A 19,515-nucleotide genomic window follows, 5' to 3' on the forward strand; every position below is an offset into this window, starting at 1 on the left:
CCTCCTCTCTCTCTCTCTCTCTCTCTCTCTCTCTCCCCCTTCTCCCCCCTCTTCTTCCACTCAACACACATACACATTCCACATACATACATGCATTGGTCTTGTCCTGTCTTGGCGCAGCAAGAACTCGCAGACTGCAGTTTGATTCCACCAATTAACAGCAGAGAGGTAGTATATGCGTAATATGCGTAAAGAGAGCACCTGGTACTGTACAGTGCAGCAATCCCGAGTTACGAATTACAATTTGTCAACGACATGACTTCCTGCAGGTGATGGGACCTGTTGTAAATACTGCACCACAGTCCAGTTTCAGGGGGGGGGGGATAATTCTGTTTTATAAGTTAGGTGTTGTGTCTAACTACAGCATAAGCTGCTTGAAAGAAAAGGAATACAGAAAATATAGCTTATTTATGGCAATTGTGTGGAATGGCTTGTATGTGTGTGGAAGCAAGACTTACTGATTGATATCTTGTGTTTTATTTCATTGGTTGCTGAGCCTGAGCAACCTGATAGTGGAGTGTCTAGTAAGAAAACTAGTGACTAGTCCAAAAGCAAACTGAGTGCTTATATATATTTTTGTTTCTACCTAAGTTAGGTAAGTTGGTACTTTAACTTGGTACCCTGGTCTTGTAGTTATTGTTGTTGTTGTTATTTTTCTCTACGCTAACAGTTTACGTAGGTAGGTAGGTACCTGTTCGTATGAATTCCCAAGAGAGAGAGAGCCCCGACGTCATCAGGCCGCTAACACCACCTCCGATGATGAGGATGTGCTTGGAATCCGCCGTCGGTTCCTTCAGAGGCTTTGGGCCAACCAAAAGCTTCACCTCTGGCTGGTACTCATCCTGTGCCGGGAGAACGATTTCTTTGGCAGTTCGGAGTGCCATGATGGCGTTCGGTTTAAACAAAGAAGAATGATATGATGTGTAGACCGCAGAGATTTGAAAATCGAGATATGTCCGTGGTGTTCTCGACGATGGACGACCCTTCGAGAGTCTCTTGGAGGTTTATATAGCCCTCTCCTTGTGGAGAAGGGTCTTGACATGCCCATAGTAAATCATACTCTTTCGCAGAGACCTGAGTCGCCAAGCGCCAGATCAGCGCATCCACCGAACAACATGTACACTTGAAGCCCGAAGCTGCAGAATTTCTGCTGCCAACTCATCGTCCATCGATGCATTGTAGTATATTTCGTGGATTCCCTATTCCCTGTTTTTGCGCCCTTTACCGTTTCCTTTGGTTACTGGCACTGGAAGAATGAATATCCGTGTATCGGTGCAGAGTGACGCCGGACGTGAGAGAGATCATATGCATGGGCTAACCTGTACATGCGATAGAGAAATGCCTGTTCTTCTGTCTTGGACGATGGAATAACGCGGCCCTCAGGGCAGTAGGACGACCTGACTGACATTAGTCCATTCATCATCACTCATCAAGCAGCCTGGGACACGACCGACTCTCTCGATGTTTGGACGCTGAAGCAGAGTAAATGATAGCTGCAAAGAGATACATTGGGTCTAGAAGATGATTATTTTTTTTTTTTTTTTCGTTCGATGGAAGGACCATGCGTGATTTTTCACAGCTTTCTCTCACGTTGTTGATGAGAGGCCTGCATACCGGACTGCACGATAAAGTATCGCGTTTTGCGGGCTGTTTGACGGGCCCATGTGGCAGAGCTGAAAATCCTCTGTTCAGTTCATACTTCATAACCTCCAGTTCATGCAGATCATCGTGCCGCCGACCGGGCTTCCCCACAACTGGATGTAGAGAACGTCTCCAGTGACCTCGCTACTGCACCATAGGCATCTTTAGGCACTCCCTCTCCCACTGTTCAAGCCGGCCCAGCTTGCAGTTTCTGCCATATTGCAATCTGGGCTGGCTTCGCCTAGGGTCTGTGACGCACCATCCTCCAATGGTTTCGAAATCACATGTATAAAACGGTAATCCGCCAAGTCACTACCTATGCAGCAGGGAAGTCATGCCGAGAGAGGTGGTATAGTAGTGTACAGCAGTGACCTAATCTGTGTCCTTTGTCCTGCACATCGAGGCTTGAACCTGACGCTTGCTGCTTCGTGATCTACTGACTTACCTAACATGTCGATCATGGGAAGCACCTATCATGACCCGACAAAATGGGCAGTGAATGGTGTGCAGCGGCGCCAATGTTGATGATGTTGTTGTTGTTGAGGCAAGCAGGAAATGATCCCGCAAAGGCCTTCAAAGTCACGTCGCAGAAATTTGGGTCAGATCCAGTGGCTGGCTGACTGGCTGGCTGGCTATCCTTGCCGCCTTCCAATCTCTTAAAGTCATCTAACATCAGCGTTCTCAAGAAATATCTCTTCTATGGCATATACGGAGTAATAAGAGTCTTCCCCATCGGGGCTATATCGCATTCAACCATCTTCCCCTCAACGTCCATCTTGGCCGGCCGACATGTTCGTAGCTAAATAAAGACCACACATGCTCTATTCAAAAATTCCTGAGATTGGCCGGGACATGTTCCACCAGCAGCAGCATGCGTAGACTCCGAGAGTCAGCTAAGGCTCTCAAACGTCTCCTCCCACATATTGCATCTAATTTACGTACATTACTGCCAAACGAACCCTTTCAACCCCAACGCAGGTTCTCGTCACAGTCATTGTGACCTGTTTGCTGTACAGTCACTCGGGAAGCACCGTGTTGAATGCAGAGAGACTGGGTAATGTGGCGGGCTGATGGAGGTGGGGGATAAAATAGGTACCTAATGGAACGAGTGCAATTGTCCTTGTCCCAGTTGGGAGGGTTACATGAAACAGAGGCGTTGGAATTGGAGGCAGTCAACAGTTTGGGTGGCATTGTGCAGTGTTTTTCTTTTTTTTTTTTTAACAATCTCTGCAGTGCAGCTTGACAGATGTTGAGTCTCATTAAAAAATTCCTATTCTGTTTTTCAAAAAATGTATGTACATGGATACCTTAGGTGATTAGTTGATACGAGATGAGACCATGTCCTGTACAATCTCTATATAGTACATATCCCCTTGTGACACCGACCAACCAAGCAGTACAAATATCCGACCAGTCTATCCCATCTGTGTGTGTGTTGTTACATCGCATTAAATATATGTCGGTGATCGACCTCGATCAAAGTCCAATGAATTGAAGCGAGGCTCGTGTGGATACCCGGGTAACGAGGTTAGTACCACCCATTCCCATCCTCCCCCAACTTCTTCCCCTCCGGATTCAACGAGATGATCCTCTGCCCGGGGATCGTATCGTGCGTGAACGCAGACTCGAAGATACCCGACAGCGCGCGCCTCCCGAGCCTCTGGAACGAATCGTACCCCTCCATCTCGCCATTACACGCCGCCCACTCCGGCGAGGAAGACGACCCCGGAGACGTCCCGTCCCCGAGATCGCTCCAGCGCGTGACGACGATGGCATGGCGGAACTGGATGCGGTTCCGATCGGACCGGTCCTCGGTGAGTTTGATCTCGACGAGGTACTCGGTGGGACACTCCGGACAGCGGCGCTTGGGCCGGCACTTGGAGCAGAGGGTGATGATGGTGTTGGGGGTGTAGGTTCGCGCGGCGAGGGCGTCGCGGAGACGGTGCTCGATGGCCTGGTACCCGCCGGTCTCGCGCGGCTTGGGGATGTGCCCGAGGGCGCACTTGCAGACGTCCATGAGCTCGCCGTCGCGCCAGTGCGCGCACACGGAGAAGTAGGGCCAGTAGTCGTCGCGGTTGTAGAGGAGGAGGCGCATCGCGCTGGGGGTCAGGCCCGGGTCCGCGAAGCGCGTGCTGACGACCCGCATCAGCAGGTGGCCGTTGTCGTGGATGAGGTAGCGAGTCTGGTGGCTCCAGTCGTTGGATTTCCAGCGGCGGCCGAGGGAGTCGACGGGGATGCCGTACCGCATGTCCCCGAAGCGGTGGGCGCGCATGACGAGCTGGACGAAGGTGAAGGGCAAGTTGTAGGTGGGCGTGAGGCGGTGCCGCGGCGCGGGGCGCAGGACGTTGCGCGCATTGGGGCAGTTGAAGAGCGGGTTCAGGACCTTTGCGGACTGGAGCTTCTCCTGGCCTTCCTGCGTGCGGACGTGGTACTTTGCGCAGGGGAAGCAGAGCAGGTGGTGTGGGAGATATTTGTCCAGCGAGACCAGGAAATCGATCTTGTGCGGGTAGTTCTCGGGCTCGTTCAGGACCATCCAGGGTCCGCGGCCCAGACGGCGATAGAGCGTCTTGCTCGCGAGCGCCAGGCTCGCGGTCTCGCAGGGATTCAGATACTCCGCGATCTTGGCCCAGAGCTCTGCGTCCAGGCTCGCGATCGCGGGCTCTCCAGGAGGCCGGTCCTTGTCTTCCGGTCGTCTGGATTGGTCGGTCTCGAAGGGTTCCGTGAGGCCAAGCGCATGGATCATGGTGGTGTAGTCTTGGTTCTCTCCCAGCTGCGTATCCAAGCGCGCCGTGGCCGCTCCGTACTTGGCGCGATGAGCCTGCAACGGCGCCAGATCGGGCAGAGGCGGCGGAGGAGTATCATCATACGCAGCAGCGGTGGTAGCCAGGCTGACGCTGCTCGACTTCTTGCGCAGTTTCTGGCGCGATTTCTTGGGGCGCAGCGCATTGGCGAAGAACGCTTTGAATCCTCCGGGCGGCGGCGGCGGCGGCTGGTCTATGCTCTCGGTCGGCACCATCATGCTGGGTTGGCTGGCTGCTGCCAGCGGATTGCGATAGGGATATTGGTACTGAGCCATCTTGTCTGTCAGGAGACGTCAGGATATGTTGGATTATCAGATGCCGCCGTTTTGGGACAGCTCAGAATGCCAAGCCCGCGACCGCATGCAGCGTCAGCCACGCTGTGGCTGGTGCCGCTGGAGCATGTGCAAGCTGACGAGCAGATGGTGGGATCAGCAGGCTTGGAGGTTGCTGGAAGTTAAAAAGTGGTGACAAGGAAGTGTACGGAGTAGAGGTTCACAGGCACGGATACGCTAGTTGACAGAAAAGACAGAAAAGAAACCCGAAATAGGGACTACGAAATTGCGTACAGTAGCTCCTAGCTTAGCGTAAGTATACACGTACGTCATAATAAAAGAGTATCAATTGAGTCAGGGATGTTATTATATTACATACAGTACATGAAATTGGCTCTCCTACATCTGTAAAAATAAAAATAAGAAAAATATAATATAATATTCTCCAGCAGGAAAAGAACGTCGAACCAGCTGACAAACCCGATCCGCCGCGAGCCGCGCCGGGCCGCCGGGGCTCAGCGGACTCCGATGCCGACGCCGAGCCCGAGAAAGGCACGCTAACCACTTACGACGATTGCATAATAATCCCGTCCATTCGCATGTACCCCGGATTCCGCTCGTCCTGTCTTGTCGATAGGCTGTCCGATTCATCAACTCATCCATTCGTGAGACGCACAGTTAATTGAAGAGACTTTTATCCACAATGGTGAGTGGCAACCCATCATAGTGGACGTCATCGGTCCAACGCAAGTGCCAGCCAGCGCGGATGGCTCGAGTTGAGCTGTGCTGCGGAAAACAAAACCACAACAATTCCACACATCACATCCATCCCCGCATCCTGTACCAAACACGATAAGGAAGTGAAAAAAAAAGAAAGAAAGAAAGAAAGAAAGAAAACTAAACTAACTGTCTATCGATCGAACGCAGCCCTCCGAACAATTCACCACCGCCTCCGCCGGCGCCCTCTCCCTCCTGACGTCCGCCGGCGGCGTGATCGGCTACGTCCGCACGGGCTCCATCCCCTCCATCGCCGCCGGCCTCTCCGTCGGCGCCCTGTACCTGCTCTCCCTGTTCCGCCTGCAGAACGGCCAGCCCTACGGCGAGGAGATCGGCCTCGTCGCGTCCACCGTTCTGGGCGGGAGCGCCATCCCGCGGGCCATCAAGACCAGGGGCAAGCCCGTCCCCGTCGGGCTGAGTCTGCTGGCCACGTATGGGCTGGTGGTGTTTGGGTTGGCGTATCGGGATCGGAGGGCCGCGCGGGTCTAGATGACAAGGCCCTTTTTGGTTCTAGTTGAAGGGATTTGGATGGGTGGAAAAGGGACGAGGAACGAGCATATGACACGCACGACCGATGGATCGATCGATATGATTCCGTGACGAAGAAGAATCGGGTTTACGTGGCTGGATGTATTGTGAAGCGAAGGGGAACAGTTTGCTTCCGTTGACCCGTGTCACTCCCTACGATACACCAACGCATCCGGTGAAACCAATCTAAGATAGCAATCAAGTCTCTTCTATCTAACGGGCTTATTACTGCTCTCTTGGCCTCCGTACATCTAACATGATCTATGCAAGGTAGACTGTTGTGATCCAAAAAGAACGGCCAGTGTGAAAATCACAAAATGTCCTAGCTAAACGATGACTTGCGCTTCAACAGAACATAAACAAGTAAAGCTGCTTAATTGACTGACAGTTCCTGGATTACTTTTCTCAAAACACGAACGCAACTAGCAGGGCATACAGAGCAGAGGGATATACGACCAACCACATCCACGGATCAGAATAATTTGGGTTTGCTCATCTGATAGCCTACCTGGGGCACTTTTAAACACTTACATAAATGAACAGTTATGCATGCCAGTCACGACCGCGGAAGAAGGGCAGGACTTCTATCGCTGAATGGTCTGCCTCGCCTCCTATGAAGCAGATGAATAAACAGTAGGTAGCCTTCGAGGACAGGTAAAAGAAGAGAGAGAGAGAGACTCGGGACTAACTGAAGGGGTTCTCTTTCTTTCTTTCTTTCTTTCTTTCTTTCTCCAGAACCTTACTCCGGAAAAGAACCAGACAAGCCAATCATCAGCCTCCTTCAGAAAAGGTCGACGATCCGACTCACCAGCGGCGACCTCGTGCTGTCCCCGTCTCGCAGTCGCGCTGCCTTCTCCAGAGCTTGCATCTGACAATAATATAGTCCCGCAATGCAATGAGACAGCCGTAGCACGGAAGGTAGATATAGAGCAAGATCGTTCCGGAACAGACAGATCTCTTCATGTACCTGCTTTGCCAAACTACTCATGGATCAGGGTAGAAAAGGAAATATGTCATGTACAACTAAAACTGTGATACGTGTCGAACTTAGCTGGAGGTCCGTTGCCCGCCCCTAGTTTCTTCGGCCACTCCGTTCAAGCCGGGACAGTCGAACAACCGACAGGAGGAATATAAAATTAAATCGTATCGAAAATGCGGCAGATCCGATCGTTATCAATGTGTCCGGTCGATCACATCGTCCTCATTCGTGGTAATCCCCGCGACTGCAGCAGTAGTGCCCTCTGCCAGGGCCGTTTCTCCTCTTCGATTAGGAACGAATGCGTACCTTGGCAGCCTTGCCATCTTCTCCTCCGGACTGATTTCATTGTCAGAATACACCAGCCTTGTTGGCTTCGCCTTGTCCTTCTCCTTCTTGGCGGCTTTCTCCTCGGCAGCCCCCTCCTCCGCCTTTGGAGCTTCAGGAGCAACTTTCGCCGCAGCCTCTGCCTCCTTAGCAGCACCGGAGATCAGGTCGTCAACCGAGGCTGAAATCGGTTCAGCAGCGGCAGCTTTCTCGCCATTCGCAGGCGAGGCTTGTGTAGGGGCGTTCGGAACTGCCCCCGCTGGAGGAACAGGAAGCTGTCCATGATGCATCTGTTGCATCTGGTAAGAGTTCACCTGAGGCGCACCGAAAGCAGGACGTTGCGGAAGATTAGGCGCTGCCGGCAAACTGCCGCTTCTGGGGGGAATCGATGGCGTGGTCTGCGGAGGCGTATGTGTTCTTGCAGGTTGCTGCTGCTGCTGTGCAAAAGGTAGAGGTGAAGGCGTAGTTCCATAGGGCTGAGGCGGCTGCCCAGGAACACCGGCTTGGAACTGTTGCGGCGAGAGCCCCGGAGATGTGTACTGCGTGGCAGGCGGAAACTGTTGTTGAGTACCGGGTGAGAAACCCTGGTACGCTGGACTTGCACTCGGCTGGTAAGGAGAGCCCATGGCGCCGTAGGGTTGCGGGTAGGAATACTGTTGGTTAGGAGCAGCATTATTAAAGGATTGTTGAGCAGCTGGGTACTGGGGTTGACCCTACAATCACAGCTGTTAGTATCAACTCAAGAAGACTGATGAACTAGAAGCACATACAAATCCACCAGGAGTCGGCATCGACTGTCCCGCTCCAACCGGCGTCGCTTCGCCGCTGCTTCCCCCTGCAGCCTTTTCGGCCAGCTTTGCCTTGTGTTCCGCCAGACGCTTCTTCAAATCTGACGGGTTTTCTAACTTGGGCCTCTTTCCCTGGCCACCGGAGCCTTGCCCCGGTGGGGGATTTCCGGTCGCGGCTCGTCGCTCAGCCTCCGCTTGCTGGTACTGCGTCAGAACTCGCTGGTTGTGGGCCTGGATGATATCTTCAGGGACGCCTTCCATGCCAAATATCTCTATGTCCAAACTGGATCTGTTAGGAAGGGCATTGTCGACAGCGGTAAGCTGCTCTTTGTGTACTTGGCTCATGTGGACCGACAATCCTGAGGGCGAGGCGCAACACGTCAGTTTTTGAAATGCTTTCGTAGCAAAGACAAACGACGAACAAGACAACAATGACGTCCTTGGAAGGAAAAAAAACCCACCTCCTGCCGTGTTCAGTCTCCTCCCACATCTTTCACATTTAAAGTGCTTTGCTTTCTGATGTGATATAAGGATCTTGAGATCGTCGAAGTCGCGCTCGCAGTAATAGCACCACGGTCGGGCAAGGATCTCTTCGAGATCGGGGTGACCACGCTTCTTCTTTCCCATCGCGACAGGACTGTGTTGCTGACTAGCTAGGGCGCGAAAAGGCGTAGTGGACAATCCTCTATGCGTGGGGAGTCCGCGAGACTGCGCGTCGCTGAGGTTGCCAAGCTGAGCTTTCGAGCGCATAGGTTGGATGCGAGTCCAGCCACATAGGAGATCGACGCATCGAGTGTGACGGAGCTTCACGTGATCTGGCGGATGGTGTCCGTCCGCCCACGTGATATCGACTGGGAGACCCTCGCTCGAGCGACAGTTCAGTACTATCGAGATCAAAAAGTGTTTGGATTATTTCGACATCTGAAGTGAAACTAACAACTGCAGGCACCCAGGACGTGAGGCAGTTTTATCTGTCAACGATTACTATCCTGGTATACCATACATAGATATACCTCATACGGAGTAAACGCTGCCCAGAGGCAAATTCCATTTAGACTCAGTTTTGTCGAACGCATCATCAACCTGCCCTCGCCGTCCAATGCAGATGATTCAGGTTCATGGCCTAGGAACTTGCCCGAGCATCCCGAGAACCCACATCTTCGACGTAGTCTTCTGGACCCGCAAGAGGGATACGGAGCACCCTCCATACTGCCTACTCCACCGCTGTCTGTATGTAATTTACCCCAGGATTTGTTACCCGCGCCCCCACCTATTGGCCATTCGAACCGCCCAATGAGCGTCCTACTTTATACTATGGTCTTGACCACTATCACCAACTACGGTTCTAAGTATATCTGCAGTCCAGGACTGGCTTTTAAATATATGGATCATACAATGCAGAATCACATGCTACAACTTTCACAATGCTGAAAACCAATGCAAAATGCTCTCTTCAACGTAAAGTAATCGTACATGTACAAGTGCGTCTGCCCGTATGTGTACACGCTCTTTTGATCCCTACAGCACTGAGTAAACAGTAGCCAGGTGATCAATCAGCCATTAACAGGCATAAAAAAGCAGATGAGTATCTTTGTTATTCGCTCCCTGCTTGCCTCCCGAGATAAACCCAAGCTAAACTCAACCAGAACGCCAAGAGACAACAAAACCAGAAACAAGACGCTGCCGCCTTACCCTCGGGATGCGAATGATAGGAAAAGACGTGGTAGTACAGAGGTCAAGAAAATGAGAAAGAAAAGAAAAGAAAGCTCACTGGCCTGACAAACCCTGCGAACAGAGCTGAGGCCAGTGGTTGTATGCTACTGTACATGTGAACTAAAAGGAAAAAAAAGAAAGAAAGGCACCATAGACGCTATGTCATAAGAAAACGTTCAGAAAGAATCAAACTCCAGCGCCCAACAAGGGACGCAGGAAAAAAACGTATTAATCAGCTAAAGAGCTCGTATGTTTGCCGTTTGAATTAAGCAGGCCTGGTGTGTGCTTCTGCACGGGGGTGGGCTGGGGGCGGTAGCGTAGGGCCACCATAGTGGATGTAGTATTCAGTAGGATAGCCAGGCGGAGGCGGAGCATAAGCCATTGGATGCGGCTGGTGAGGTGGACCTGGCTGGCTCGGAGCGAGAGGTGGACGTGGACCATGAACATAAGGATGGGGTGCAACCGCCCTGGGGTCAATCGGCGCATAAGGCTGGATAGGTGGAGGAATAGATCCCGCAGGAGCAATCGAACTAGCAGGCGGGAGAGAGCCAGCAGGAGCAACCGAACCAGGAGGGGGCATTGGCTGAAGAGCCTGAGGCGCCGAGACCGCTGTGTCCGCCTTCTTGGAATCTGACGCAGCACCGTTGGCGTTGGCCCCTGCATTCTTCCGCTTTCTGGCATTAGGCTTCGGTGGCTCTTGGGCCTTTCTAAGCGCCTCGGCTGCTTTATCCGCTTCGATCTGGGCCTTGGTGCGCTTGGGGTTCCGGATACGTCCCTCGCGATTGAACTTGGCCCAATGATTAAGCATAGCTTCCGTGCGCTTCGGATTCTTGGAGTTGGCGATCTTCTGACGACGCGCTAACTCCACAGGATCCAGGTTCGGGTCGATAGGAGCACCGACGACGGAAGCGGGAGCTGCGGTGGTCGCCGTGGCGGTGGCGGTAGTGGTGCCGTTGGGAGCAATAGGAGTACTTGCGACAGGCGCGGCTGTAGTGGCAGGCGTGCTGCGTGCTTGTAGAGGTGCAGGAGTCGTGACATTTGACAGCGGGGAGCTGCGGGCAGGGGCACGGGCGGAGGAGCGAGCAGCAGCGGTTGCAGCAGGCTGCGGGGTTCCTGAAGGAGCCTGCGAACGCGGACGACGACCACCACGACCAGAAGAAGCACCACCGCGCGAAGGAGCGAGACTTGGAGGCGCTGTACGCGTCTGGGCTGTCTCGCGGCTCGTGGGCTGTTTGCCCGCACGAGCACGCGTCTGCCGCTTGGAAGGGTGGGAGTCCGCCTCGTTCTCTGTCTCGGCCGCAGCTGGGGTCTCGGTAGGGGTGGCCTCATTCTCGTTGGCGCTGCTCGCCGCCTCCATTTGCGCAGCCTTGCGTTTGCGCGTGTTTTTTCCTTCGAAGGCACTCGCAGGGGGGTTCTGGAAACGTGGGACATGCTCGATCCCGAACTTCATTATGGGCTTCCAGCCGTCCGGGTTGGGGTGGTTGGGGCCGACTTGAGCAGTCATCTTCCTAAACTGAGCGGCCGTTGGCCTGAAGCCTCCTTGGACGAAAGGATCCTGGTAACCAACAGGAGCCTTGGTGCTGTACTTGTAGCCATACAACATTGCCTCTTTCTTGTCTTCAAACAACTCAGGATCCTCCGTCTTCCGTGGGTCGGCGGTCTTCTTCAACATATAGCGGCTGGCCACCTTGGATAATTTGTCGATAGCGATGTATTCGTCTTGCCAGACCTTGAGAGCATGAGCCACATTAGCAGTAACTGCGTAAAGTTCATCGAAAGGCTTGGATTCAGGGTCACGGAGCTGTTCCAAGAAATTCTCTATCGGAGTGATCTGAAGAAATTCGCCCTTTGAAACCGCTGCTTTCTTGTAAGGTTCGGGACGGTCAGGCAATTCAGAGGCATCACGCTTCTTGGCGCGCTTTGGTCCACGGAAAGCATAGTCCCAAGTATGCTCCAGGTCCGCGACCTCATCTTCATAGTCCTTGGAGAAATTGCTGGCTTTGTGGATATTCCAAAACTTCTCTAGGCGCTTCTGTACAGACGCCGTCTCTTGTTCCCGAGAGAATTCATGGAGCTGGTTTGACAAGGCAAGTTCGGATTCATCAAGAGGAGTCTCATCTACCTCTTCTTCTTCTTCTTCTTCTTCTTCTGCTTCTTCTGCTTCTGCTTCTTCTTCTTCCTGGTCATCTTGATCATCTTGTTCTTGATCGTGTTCTTCTTCATCTTCTTGTTCTTCTCCGTTCTCCTCTCCGTCATCTTCCTCGTCGTTCGCACCATCGTACATCGAAAACTTGGCGATGTGAGGATGTACTGTTGCTATGTGTTCCTTCAGGGCTTCATCATGAGAGACACCATCCTCATCAGATGTCTCAAAAAGTTTTCCACACCATGCACACTTAGCCTTGCGTGTTGAAGGCGTGGGTGACGATGAAGCCCGAATAGAGTTAGATAACGGATGAGCAGGCTCGGAGAATTGTCGGCGGAGCGGCGAATCCTGGCTCTCGACTAGATCTGACGCGCGCGTGTCAATGTCAATATCATCCTGGGCGACTGGAGCCATGACGGATGATATCAACAAGCGTCAGATCAAAAGGAGAAAAGTTGCACTACAGCAGATGTGTTGGTGTGGAGAAAGTACTTGAGGCTGTTACTCTGGTATAGAGTGTTAGTCAGGAACCCTGGTCGACAACCTCGCTTGCAGTGCCAAGACGCCAGTAGTAATCGGAGCGCAATCCCAGACCAAGTCACGGGGAAGTATGTAAAAAAGGGAGAGATGTCGAGGGATCGCAACTAGAGAGCAAACAGACGGATATAGTGCAGCTGGAAGAAAATCCACCGATCTGTGGACTGACGGCGCCTAGGAGAAAGTGATGGTGTGGATGGGAGAGCAGGCAAGGGACTTGTGTGGACCGGTTCTTCCAGCAGGACTAAAAGAGAAGACTGGCCAAACACGAGACACGAAACAACATACCTTGAAAGACGAGTAAAAAGCAGCTGCCGCTGTCCTGATCACAACCACAATACTGTCGTGGGCGTGACACTGAGATCAGCGACTGATGGTGATGTGGTGAATTTACAAAGGCAGAGTGCGATGGTCACGAACGGCTGCCGGGATAGATGTGTTCTTTGGTAGTAAGACCGATCGGGTAACCAAAGAGAAAGGCCACCCAACCGAGGCAAGGGAGTGTCAAAATATGAGTAAGTAATGAGGAGGGGTAGTAAGGAGAGAATAGACAGTCTCAATCGACTTTTGATGGTCCCGCACGCTGTGTTTGGGGTCTTTGCCAGCAGCGTGGCGTGGTACTATGAAAAGATCTTACAGCGCGAGGGAGACCATGTAAGAAGACAGAGATAGTGACAGAAAGAGGGAGAAAAAAGGAAAGCCAATGATGCAGACCATAAGGAGCCCGTCGATGACAGACTCGAATGGAGCAAAAGACGATAGATGGGTGGCACCGCGAGGGGAGAAAAATAGAGTGATTGAGTAGTAGAGAGCAGGAGGGCGAGTTGTAGTGTTCTGGCGCTTGAACGGGAGTAGATCAGGGATCAGCGGCCGTGAGCGCCGGCGGAGGGCGAATCTGCGCTGGGTTGTCTGCGTCTGGCTGCGCGCCCAGCAGCATCCGGAAAAAGGCGGTAGCGGGCAGAGCCACTGTCTAACCGCTTTGGGGGCCCGTCCGTCCAATCAGAACGCGCGTGGCCACCGGCGACCCATCGGTCTTGGCATGACAACAACCCAAGGGGCGGCCTCCCAGCCTGTTTCATAGAATGGTTATCGCCCTGATTTGGATACCACCAGGGAGTTTCCGGGAAGAGGTCCATCTCTGAATGGCCTTTGCCTGTGAATACTGCTATTATGATAGTTATAGTGACAGTCCCTTGTTCCAGAGGCATAGAATACGCATGATGCCTGCATGTATGTATGAACGCTAAAGTACGAATTGTATCAATACGCCCAAGAAAAAAAAAGACCGGATTGATGTCTTGGAGCTGGGGGATCCCGTTGGATATCAACTCAGCATTCATTTGCTTGATAACTGCTCTGCATAGCCACAATTTTACGTAGAGTTCTGCTCCGATCAGAATCCTAAAGGAACCGATCGAGCAGCAAAACAGTGGAAGTTACAGAATCAGAAACCACACATTAAAAAGAAGATACCAAATTGACCCCTTTCTCGATCTGATGAGGCGGTCGCAATACAAATGCACGAGTAATTGCAGAAACTGTTCCAATAGGTATCACTCAGCCCAGCCATTCATTGTCTGCTCCCACCATCGAAAGCCATTCGAGGGGGCAATTCCCATTCGGCTGTGGGAGGGGTCGGTAGGACAAGTGAATTTCCAATCACAAGAAAAGGCACTCGAGCTGCGTTTTTATCACCAAAATGTCGTTCCCAACGTGAAGCAGGTAAAACGTTCTCAGTGGGACCTCTCCGTCACCTCCCATCTCGTTTACGTATCCACTCGGGTAAGCAGCTGATCTATTTCCACATGTATTCCTCCAGCCACACCCATGATCCCACCTGTCCTGCCCCGATTAATGACAAGCAGAATTTTAATAGTAAAACTTTGTCTGGTCTGAACTAGTACCTATGTCGATTTTGAGTCACGTGGAATTGGACTGGTGAATTGTTTGCATTTGTCTTCCGAGATAGATTTTTACTACTCGCGCCTATCGTCCACTGTGTTTCACCTTATGTGATCTCGGCGGTTTTCAAGAGGCAGTAAAGGTCTCTGTATGATACATGATAGATACCTATCAAGGACAAAAATGGAGCAAGATTCGAAGTTGAGTGCTCCGTGCTTCTCCCCTATTCTCCACACGCTTTTTTTGACCCTTGGTACACATCTATATTTGGCTTCACTAGATCTATATGACTTCCATAGCACCACTTTCTAAAACAGGCCGATCACATAAGTTATGTCCTAGTTTTCAGCTATCATAGTCGTCAAGTCGTCAACCTAGGTCCACGATAAATAAAAGGATCAAAAAATGAGTCGAAATCATCGGTTCTTCTCCCCCACATCCAGCGCGACCAGAAACCGACTGCAGCAATTGTACACTGCCACCGTCGCCGTGACCTCCACCACCTCCTTGTCCGAAAAGCACTCCTTGAGCTCTTGGAAGATCTCATCGGGCACCTGAACCGTCTTCGTCATCGCATCCGTATACCGGAGGACCGCCCTCTGCGCCCGATTCAACACCTTTCCAACCACATCCCCTTCCTCCTCCTCAGATCCGGTGATCTTCGGGTCTTCGATGATGCGCATCCCTTCCTCGCTCATCCCCGCTTCCCGTAGCAGCGGCGCGTGATGCTCCCATTCGAACCAGGCGCCATTGATCGCGGCGACGCGGCAGATGGCGAGTTCGCGGATGTCCGCAGAGAGGGATGTCTGGGTGCGGACCGCACCGAAGAGCGTGTTCCAGCCGTTTGCGATGGGGAAGGAGTGCAGGAGTGCTCGGTCGAGTGGAAGCAGGCCGCGCTCGCCGCGTCGAGCTTGCACCCGAGCGAGGATCTCCGCTTCCTCGGGGGTGCTGGTTGGTGGGGGGTCGGGGACATATGGGAGACGCATTTTGAATATGTAGTCGTCGTGATGGGGTATTCGACTAGAAAGTTTGACAGGGGAAGTAGTAGTTTTTGTGTGTGGAGTATTGTAGAAATCTGCAGTTAACTTGTAAGCTGGCTGGTATCACATATAGACAAACACCTTGTAGGACGAGCGTATCTACCGACCCAATCGAACCAGCAATCAATCCGGGAAATGCAAAGCCACCAGTATCTGTGCGTATTTTACCAAGACGCCCACGTCCAGCATTACAAAAACAATAATCGTTCGAGCCCAACGGGGCACAGCTACTTCTTAAGCACGTCCTTTCCCCTCGCACGGCGCAGCGCCGAAAGCGGGATCCCGTCCGTCGGGACGTGGCCGGTGGGAGATCGCGGGGCCGAAACGGAGACTCAGGCCCACATAAAATCCCGCATCGCTGGAATCTATCTACTTTTCTCTATTCTATGGTAAACGAAATCTGGGTGAGTCTGCATTACTATATACCTCCTAGGTATCTAGAGAGTAGAGATACAGACACGTACTGTACAGTACTGAATTTCCAGATCCCGGATTTCATCATCCATCTTTCCCGCCAGACCCACCATTGGACCTGTCATTTTGATCTACGATTTGCCTTACCGTTCGCCCCATCACTCAACAGATAATAAGACGATAGAGTTAGATCGATCTGATAGTACAGCTGCAGGCACGGTGCACCACATGTGAAATCGATCGTGAAATCTCGATTTCGATCTGCGGGCGATCCAATTGAGGAATCGGGTTTGCAGTTGACTTTTTTCGTTGTGGGGTCCTTACGGAAGCCCCGTGCCTTTTGCCCGTGGGTGCCGAAGAATAGCGGTCCGGCGCTGATTTTTAGCCTGCGCAATGCATGTAATGGATGATCGATCTCGTTCCAGGCTGCATCTGGTATGGAATTTTGGTTGACCTGGACATGCAGAATTGTCACGTTGCTGTCTAGACAGCCAGCTGCTTGTTGTACGACATGAGATATCAGCTGCCAGGCGTTCCTAAGCTGCATCTGACAGAACGGCTGATGTGTTTACGTCCGATGCTGCCTGAAAGGAATGTCGTGTTACTGTCTCTGCTACATGTCAAGGCTAGCAGAATAGCCCTCTGGACTTGGATGACGGAGCACGGAGGCCCCGCGGTACCTAAATTCTTCTAGGTCAACGTTTGTGTCGTACGTATTCTTAGTATACTGGATACAATGCTGAGAATCTGTGCCAAGCAGAAAGCGGGAAACAAGTGTATAATAATTGCTTGGTTTACATAAAACAAGACAACCTGTGATGATGTAGGCGAAATAGCCTTTCTGCTTCCGTGCCGACATTCAACAGCAGAATACCATCGCAGTGTAAGCAAGGGAGACAAAAAGACCTGAAATCAATCTCATGGGACCCATTGGTTACGATCAATTGCTCGCAGATCAAAGGAGCCGTTGAAAAGGACGGCATGACAACATATCAGCCAGATAAAATATAAAATGACACGGTTGCCTTCCACGGCTTCTGCTGACTTTCTCACCGCGAGAATTTCCTGACGGCTTTCAAATTTCCACGATGACTTAATCCGAGAGCTCTTCCGTCTCCTATCCGCGCGTTTCTCGTATATCAAGGCGACCAATCGCGGTAAAAAGAACTTTCTCCCGGGGACCTTTCTGGATGGACAGATTGAGAATAATACCTACTATCGACCACATCGACTTCCTAACATCACTGATCAATAAAAAGTCAAACGAAGCTAATACTAACCTCTGTGATAAAACTGCTTGGCTGTCTGCCAGTCTTCGTAGATACCGAGGCATCTTGCCAAGGTTGAGCGCGGTCTGGCTCCGTGCCCTCCGTCCGGGGTTTCTTGGCGCAGGTCATCACAGGCAGCTCTCCGAAGCTCCACCGCCTGCGACACTAGGGCCGCCCGGTGCTCATGCGTTTTCGCGTGGACCAGAGCACCCCCCCCAATCCACTTCTACTATATACCCCATATCCTTGCTTCTTTCTACCCCCAACATAACGCGCTCCAAGAAACGTCAGATATAACCTAGACCATGCCTCCCAAGAGCAACAAGCCCACGAGCGATGAGCTTCTCGCTCAATTCGACCAGCTCGGTGTCGACACCGGGGTCGACGAGCCCAACTCCAACTCCAAGTCGACGACGACGCCCACCGCCAAGCACTCCGAGCACGAACTCCTCGCTGAACTCGACAACCTAGCTACGCAGCGGACGAGCTTGGACACGCCTCGTCGATCGGGGGAGTACCGTCGATCGTCCTCCACCAGATCGCCCAAGCCGACGACACCGACACCGTCAGCTACGCCTCCGACTGGTGGCCGACCGAGCGAGGAGAAGACGGCGGCCCGCAAGTCCGGGGAGGAGAGCGGACGGCCCTCGCGGGATGGTCAATCACCACCGGAACCTGAGAAGAAACCAGCGGAGGAGGCCGCCAAGAGTTCAGGGGGTGGATGGTGGGGTGGTCTTTTTGCGACGGCCAGCGCGGCTGTCAAGCAGGCCGAGGCTGCGGTCAAGGAGATCCAGAAGAACGAAGAGGCCCAGAAGTGGGCGCAGCAGGTGAAGGGAAATGTCGGGGCATTGAGGGAGCTTGGTAAATATCTCTCTCTGATTGTGAAAAAAAAAAAGAATCATTTACATTGCTTGCATGTGCTGACAAGTCTATCTACTCCTATTACAGGCGGCGAGCTGCGAACGCTTGCGCTCCCAACGTTCACCTCCCTCATCCACACTCTCGCCCCTCCCATCTCCTCGCACGAGCGTCTCCAGATCCACATCACGCACGACCTCTCCGGCTACCCGAGCTTGGACCCTCTGATCTACTCCGTCTTCTCCCGCGTCATGTCCCAGGTCGAGGGCGGTGACCTCCTCGTCGTCCAGCGGGGCCAGGAATCCGCCCCCCGCCGAGGTTCCGAATACGGCGGCGGATTCGGGCAATCCTCCAGCACCGCAGGCTGGCACGACGGTCCCTGGTGGCGGACCGTCACCCCAGGGAACCTGCGCAACATCTCCGCCGTCCGGGGCGCCGTCGAAGCAACCAAGCTGGCGCGCGCCAGCGCCGAGACCTACGCGAACGAATACTACTCCGCGCGGGGCGGGATCGAGGAGGCCGCGAAGCAGGCGTCGGAGGTTCTGAGCGAGACGAACCCCGTGCGCAGCAGCGAGATCTTCCTGGCCATCCAGGCCGTCAGCCAGACCGCGTCCAAGGATCTCTTCCAGGCAGGTCCATCATCCTCAACATCAACCTTCAACTCCCAAGGTGTCGTCGAAGTCGAAGACGAAAAAGAAAACGAAGAGGTCTCCTTCGCCATCTACCTCCACGACCCCATCCACGGCATCGCCTTCCACACCCTCTCCCAATCCGTCCCGCAGCGGTGGATCGACTGGCTCGACGCCCCTGCGCCCGCTTCTGCAGACCCGGACAATGTCGAAGACGCACACATCCCCCGCGCCGTCGTCCCCGAGGCGATCGCGGAGATCATCGAGAGCGGCGGCGTTGACCCGCGCGAGTGGGTGGCCGAGTGGCTGGAGGAGTCGCTCTCGCTGGCCGTCGGGGTCGTGGCGCAGCGGTACGTTGCGCGGCGGATGGGCGTTGGCGAGGGAGGCGTCGGGAAGGGGAAGATGAGAGCGGAGAAGGCGTCGTCGGTGGAGAGTGGGGCGGGGGAGGCTGCGAGGGCGCTGTAATCCCGTTCCTTAGGTACACTGTTGTTCCGATGGAGATGATGTTAACCTATTCTGGTAATCCCGTCCAGCTTGCAGACATCTCGATCCGATAGGGTCGGATCGAATCTCTGAGGCGTTTGGCTGTGTTTCTCTCTTCCATGTCTACCTGCTATGTGACCAAATTCCCAAATTCCCCATTATTATTGTGATGATACACCAACGTCGTTTGTATATGTATCTGGTCACGTCTTGTGTCTTGTCTGTGTCTGCCTGTCTGTATTTCTGACAGTAGTAGCGAGATAATAATATACCAAATCAGATTACATCCTGCGGTCCTGAGAGGCTTCGAAGCTCCAGACTCAGTTTCGTACCATTACTGAAATCTGATTGAAGGCATGCATGCAGTCAGACATTAACCTCCTATATATATCATCATCGTATTAAGTTTAACCAA

The 19,515-nt window shown here is 52.9% G+C and overlaps 8 protein-coding genes across 8 annotated transcripts; 2 read left to right on the forward strand and 6 right to left on the reverse strand.

The window, feature by feature from the left end:
* Window positions 1-586: 586 nt before the first annotated feature.
* Window positions 587-884, reverse strand: VTN00DRAFT_511 (uncharacterized protein; the record flags this gene model as incomplete). Its single annotated transcript, XM_069431607.1, has 2 exons — window positions 587-621; window positions 692-884. 2 exons carry the CDS (start codon window positions 882-884, stop codon window positions 587-589), a joined length of 228 nt encoding a protein of 75 aa, XP_069291219.1.
* A 2,285-nt stretch (window positions 885-3,169) lies between these two features.
* On the reverse strand, window positions 3,170-4,717 carry VTN00DRAFT_512 (uncharacterized protein; the record flags this gene model as incomplete). Its single annotated transcript, XM_069431618.1, has 1 exon — window positions 3,170-4,717. The coding sequence occupies one exon, from the start codon at window positions 4,715-4,717 to the stop codon at window positions 3,170-3,172; it is 1,548 nt and encodes a 515-aa protein (XP_069291220.1).
* A 66-nt stretch (window positions 4,718-4,783) lies between these two features.
* Window positions 4,784-5,980, forward strand: VTN00DRAFT_513 (uncharacterized protein; the record flags this gene model as incomplete). Its single annotated transcript, XM_069431629.1, has 2 exons — window positions 4,784-4,864; window positions 5,642-5,980. 2 exons carry the CDS (start codon window positions 4,784-4,786, stop codon window positions 5,978-5,980), a joined length of 420 nt encoding a protein of 139 aa, XP_069291221.1.
* Window positions 5,981-6,001: 21 nt separating this feature from the next.
* On the reverse strand, window positions 6,002-6,887 carry VTN00DRAFT_514 (uncharacterized protein; the record flags this gene model as incomplete). Its single annotated transcript, XM_069431640.1, has 2 exons — window positions 6,002-6,172; window positions 6,828-6,887. 2 exons carry the CDS (start codon window positions 6,885-6,887, stop codon window positions 6,002-6,004), a joined length of 231 nt encoding a protein of 76 aa, XP_069291222.1.
* A 305-nt stretch (window positions 6,888-7,192) lies between these two features.
* VTN00DRAFT_515 (uncharacterized protein) lies at window positions 7,193-8,860 on the reverse strand (the record flags this gene model as incomplete). The annotated part of the gene is made up of 3 exons (XM_069431651.1): window positions 7,193-8,035; window positions 8,093-8,469; window positions 8,572-8,860. The coding sequence occupies 3 exons, from the start codon at window positions 8,858-8,860 to the stop codon at window positions 7,193-7,195; spliced, it is 1,509 nt and encodes a 502-aa protein (XP_069291223.1).
* Window positions 8,861-10,088: 1,228 nt separating this feature from the next.
* On the reverse strand, window positions 10,089-12,383 carry VTN00DRAFT_516 (uncharacterized protein; the record flags this gene model as incomplete). The annotated part of the gene is made up of 1 exon (XM_069431662.1): window positions 10,089-12,383. The coding sequence occupies one exon, from the start codon at window positions 12,381-12,383 to the stop codon at window positions 10,089-10,091; it is 2,295 nt and encodes a 764-aa protein (XP_069291224.1).
* Window positions 12,384-14,824: 2,441 nt separating this feature from the next.
* Window positions 14,825-15,394, reverse strand: VTN00DRAFT_517 (uncharacterized protein; the record flags this gene model as incomplete). Its single annotated transcript, XM_069431673.1, has 1 exon — window positions 14,825-15,394. One exon carries the CDS (start codon window positions 15,392-15,394, stop codon window positions 14,825-14,827), a length of 570 nt encoding a protein of 189 aa, XP_069291225.1.
* A 2,041-nt stretch (window positions 15,395-17,435) lies between these two features.
* Window positions 17,436-19,082, forward strand: VTN00DRAFT_518 (uncharacterized protein; the record flags this gene model as incomplete). Its single annotated transcript, XM_069431684.1, has 2 exons — window positions 17,436-17,991; window positions 18,079-19,082. 2 exons carry the CDS (start codon window positions 17,436-17,438, stop codon window positions 19,080-19,082), a joined length of 1,560 nt encoding a protein of 519 aa, XP_069291226.1.
* Between the last annotated feature and the right edge of the window lie 433 nt (window positions 19,083-19,515).

Source organism: Thermoascus crustaceus, assembly GCF_041956765.1.
Source record: "Thermoascus crustaceus strain CBS 181.67 unplaced genomic scaffold VTN00scaffold_1, whole genome shotgun sequence".
Taxonomy (NCBI): Eukaryota; Fungi; Ascomycota; class Eurotiomycetes; order Eurotiales; family Thermoascaceae; genus Thermoascus; species Thermoascus crustaceus.